Source organism: Nicotiana tomentosiformis, chromosome 3, assembly GCF_000390325.3.
Source record: "Nicotiana tomentosiformis chromosome 3, ASM39032v3, whole genome shotgun sequence".
In the NCBI taxonomy this organism is placed as follows: Eukaryota; Viridiplantae; Streptophyta; class Magnoliopsida; order Solanales; family Solanaceae; genus Nicotiana; species Nicotiana tomentosiformis.
The window spans coordinates 129740128-129744143 of record NC_090814.1 but is presented as its reverse complement, the minus strand read 5'-3'; the positions used below and the strand labels follow the sequence as shown (position 1 = coordinate 129744143).

Sequence of the window (4016 nt, the reverse complement as noted above, 5' to 3'; positions counted from 1 at the left end):
TTTTTTTCCCCCTTCTATAACAAGGTGCACAGCCGAGAGTTAGGGAGTGGGGGTGCGTTTGAACTCGATAGGTGAAAAACTTTAATCAATTTGCAAGAGTAGTAATTAAGTCAATTTTTATGACATGACATAATCCATCCAAAACAGATAGTCTTAATAATTTTATACATGTTACTTTAGAGAAACAAAGATAAAAAGGAATGATGATGAATAACAATATACTCTACAATTGAAAAACAATTCAGAGATTTTTTCAATAGAACAAACAAAATACTCCTCTCCCTTTGTTAAACTGTTGCCCTCTTCAAACTCGAAAGCAAATTAATCACACAAAAAAAGGTGAAAGAAAGAAAAAGAATGTTCAAGGAAAATTCAACAACAACAACAACCAAAAAAAAAAAAAAGAGGAAGAGGAAGAAGAATAAGAAGAAAAATATAAGGAATTTCCGAGAAAATAATCAAACCTCTCACGTGTGTGTTTAATCATCCAAACTTATAAAACACAAGTTGGGAAAGAATGGATGAGTTTGAATTTGATGATCAATCTGCAGCCTATAGCTATGAATGGTGGCTCGTCGTATCATGCCGATCATCGGTGCCACCGCCGTGATGCGACTGTGACCCACTCGCCTGAGATTCCGATACACCGCCACCTGGCCTATACGGATTTAGACCAGCAAACATGCCAAGGTGCCCTTCTCCCAACCCATTATTACTGCCACCACCAGTACTGTTGCCACCGAGCTGTTGACTAGGCAAAAGCGCCACTGGGGTTGGAAAATTCATAAATTGCAAACCACTTGGTATTGTGCCTCTATACAAAGCTGCAGCAGCAGCACCAGAATTGCTTACTGATGGAAACGGCCATATTGGATCGCCTCCCATGACTTGGTTACTAGGAATAGGATTCGTTACCATCCAAAAATTAGCTGGAATTGAAGAGTGGCTTGTTGGCATAGTCCCAGTACTCGATTGTAGCAAATAACTTCCCATTTGCTGTTGATGTTGCTGCTCCAAGTCTAAATCAGATCTCCGTTTCCTATTTAAATTATCCTCCGCATTTGTTTCCGTTAAATCAATCGAATTATCACGCAATTCATTCTTCGCTTGCAACTGCATACTAGGGTTTAAATTTGTTTGAAAGTTCAACAACGTAGTAGCTGAAGTGTCAGACGACAATCCAATTCCCGGAAATAACCCTCGTCGTTGAGAAAGCGAAAAATTTGGATTGAAATACGAGGATCGTAGCTGCGACGGTACGGACATGCTGGACCCTGAGCTACGTAAAGAAATATTAAGCGACGTAAAGTTTGCGGGAATTGTACCAGTTCCTGTTGCGGCTATTACTGCTGGTTCCGCTTGTTGAAGTAGCCACTCTATGGTTTCGCCGTCGGACTTGTGACCTAGCTCGCGTGTGAGCTGAAAAACCCTAGCGGCACAAAGCGCAGGCATGCGGATACGTCTGCCACGACCATCTACCTGTTGACACATAATATAATCAAGCAATTAATTAGTAGTGCTTAAGTTCTTAAATGAGATAGGTCAGATAAAATTCAACAAACCTTAGTGTGGCGGTCTTTGGTGGAGGTTCGTTTTGGGGGCGGCTTTTTAGATGAATCAGCGCCAGAAGCTGAGATTTGGAGAGTGGAAGCTGATGATGTAGTTGATCGAGGTGTATTATTAGGGTTTGTGTGAGTATTATCTGTGTTGGAAATAGCAAGAGAAGTATAGGCTGCAGCAGCGTTGGATGAACTAGAGCAAGCTTCATCTTCTTTTTTCTCAAGTAATTGGAATGGGAAAGTAGCAATAGGGCGATAGTGGTGATGGTGTTGGTGGAGATGATGATCATCACCTCCTCCATCCATGATCACAACAAGTAATTAATGTCTAAAAACTTGCTCTAAAAAACCTTTCTCTTTCTCTTTCTCTTCTTCTTTTTCTCTCTAGGCCAAGTTCTTTTTATGAGAAAATAGTGACAGACACTATATTTAATTCTTTGTGGGTCTGCTTATGTTTCTTTCTCTCTCTCTCACTAGAATGAATGAAACGAAACAAAATGTTCCCTTTTATCTTTTTCCCCTCTTTGTATTAGCTGGGATGAGTATATGTCTCTTTCCCCTCTATAGATTGTTGTATATATGGGATTTTCTTTTGGCATTCGATGTGTAACATGTGTTGGTTGGGCTAAGGGCGAGAGATAGAGGATAAGAGAAGAGAGGGAACGCTTTAAGCATCAACGATAATGAGTGGGAATTATAAGGGGTGAGCTTTAAACAGCGAAAAAAAGTAGAAAAAAGAAATTATTTGCTTTTGTTGGAGGCTCCTTTTTTAATTGTCTTTTTGACAAATATTGATTGAAATGTGTCGCAAAAGAAAAAGAAAGAAAATATTACTACTGATTTTGAGTTTGATTTTCTTTTTTTTTCTTTTTTCTCTTTTCAGGAAATACTTTTTATTGTGGTTGGACAGAACCTTTGGTTCAGACTCCACGTGAGGTGCTCTTTTTTATCATTCAATCCATAAAGACAATGGTGGCCATAGGTGGGGCCCAAACCCAAGTCAATAAAATTGAGAGACTTGGAAAGGGGAAGATTTATCAAAGGTGGAGTGGGTCCTTTTCTTCATTCATGTAATCATTTCCTTTCGCCTTTGGCTCTTTGCCTTTGTTCTGAACCTTTGCCGGGTGCTTTGCCTTCTTTGGGATTCCTCCAATTATTTTCCCTCCCTTTCACCTTATATTATATTATATGCTATTTCTCTTTGGGCCTAATTATCCTATGCTTAGGCTCGAGGATCTCTTCTCCCCCTACTCTAAACTTAGCGGATGATTTAGAATTTTAGAATAATAATGAGCCCGAAATATCATTGCACTCTACTTCATAGGTGAAAGTGTTTGACAATTAGATACAAAATTTAATAAATAAAGAAAGATTTTTCACACATACGTTTAATATATACTACTTATGTAGTACCATTTGACTGAATATATACCTTAAACAATGAATGAAATTTTTTGAAAGTTATGATCTAAAATAAATTTTAAAGATTTGTGTGACTATAAATTATTTTTTTAAGGATAAAATATAATTTTAAATTTTAAAAATTTTTTAAATAAAGAAAGATAATATTTTTTCGAAAGAAACTAGAAAGGAAATGTGCTACATAAATTAGAAAGATGAGGTAGAAAGTACTATAGTTGCTCTTACTATCAGTAATTATTTATTTTTTCTCATAGCAGTAAAAGAATCAACTCCTACTATCAGTAATTACCTTAAGTTGTACTAATGAATAGTAGAGACTTTAGTTATATACAATTGCAACGATCAATGAACGCAAACTTGTATAGAAGTAGCTTCCTCGTTTCAATTTTATCATTGGTCCTAGTCTCCTGATAGAAAAAAAAAATACTTCCACCCTTTCACTTTTTACTTGTCATGTTTTGCTTTTCGAGAGTCAAACTAAATAAAGTTTGACAAATATTTTAATATGTATTTTTTCACCATATTGATCTGAGAAAAATTATAAATTATATAGTACTTTTCATATAGTTTCCGAATGTCTAAATTTTAATTTTAAAATATTATGAAAATTTAATACAATTTAGCTTAAAAAATGAGTTAAATTAACTTTCGAAAAGTGAAACGTGACAAGTAAAAATAAACAAAAATAATAATAAAAAGGGGTAAAAGGGTGTTTGTGATCAAAAGAGAAATTGAAAAGATAAGAGAATGAATGATGGCTAAGGTTGGGTGGATGGTGCTTTAGCATGGTGACACCCTATATTTTATTGTAGACATAAATACTATACACCTTTTCGAGTGGGTATACAGGATGAGGAATGGTATATATATGACTGCAAGACTGGCAGCTATGGGATCGATGCACCTTTCAAATGCTTGTTTAACAAATGCCTAGCCTAGGTATTAGGTAACGCCCTTTGACATTAATACACTTTCTGTCAGTCATGCAACCCCTCTATATTATAATATTACTATAGTATATACTTCAATATATTA

General features: G+C 35.9%; 1 protein-coding gene across 1 annotated transcript; it reads right to left on the bottom strand.

Moving 5' to 3' along the window:
- Positions 1–201: 201 nt before the first annotated feature.
- LOC104106074 (transcription factor TCP14-like) lies at positions 202–2023 on the bottom strand. Its single transcript, XM_009614557.4, has 2 exons — positions 1563–2023; positions 202–1479 (listed from the first exon to the last, which is right to left on the bottom strand). Exons 1-2 carry the CDS (start codon positions 1863–1865, stop codon positions 559–561), a joined length of 1224 nt encoding a protein of 407 aa, XP_009612852.1. The 5' UTR covers positions 1866–2023; the 3' UTR covers positions 202–558.
- Positions 2024–4016: the final 1993 nt, after the last annotated feature.

What these genes read in the sequence shown, in the direction of transcription:
- LOC104106074 (XM_009614557.4), bottom strand. Translation starts at nt 1,865, where the DNA reads ATGGATGGAGGAGGTGATGATCATCATCTCCACCAACACCATCACCAC. An exon ending in CCAAAGACCGCCACACTAAG is followed by an intron (nt 1,480 to 1,562) that starts GTTTGTTGAATT and finishes ATGTGTCAACAG; the next exon opens with GTAGATGGTCGTGGCAGACG.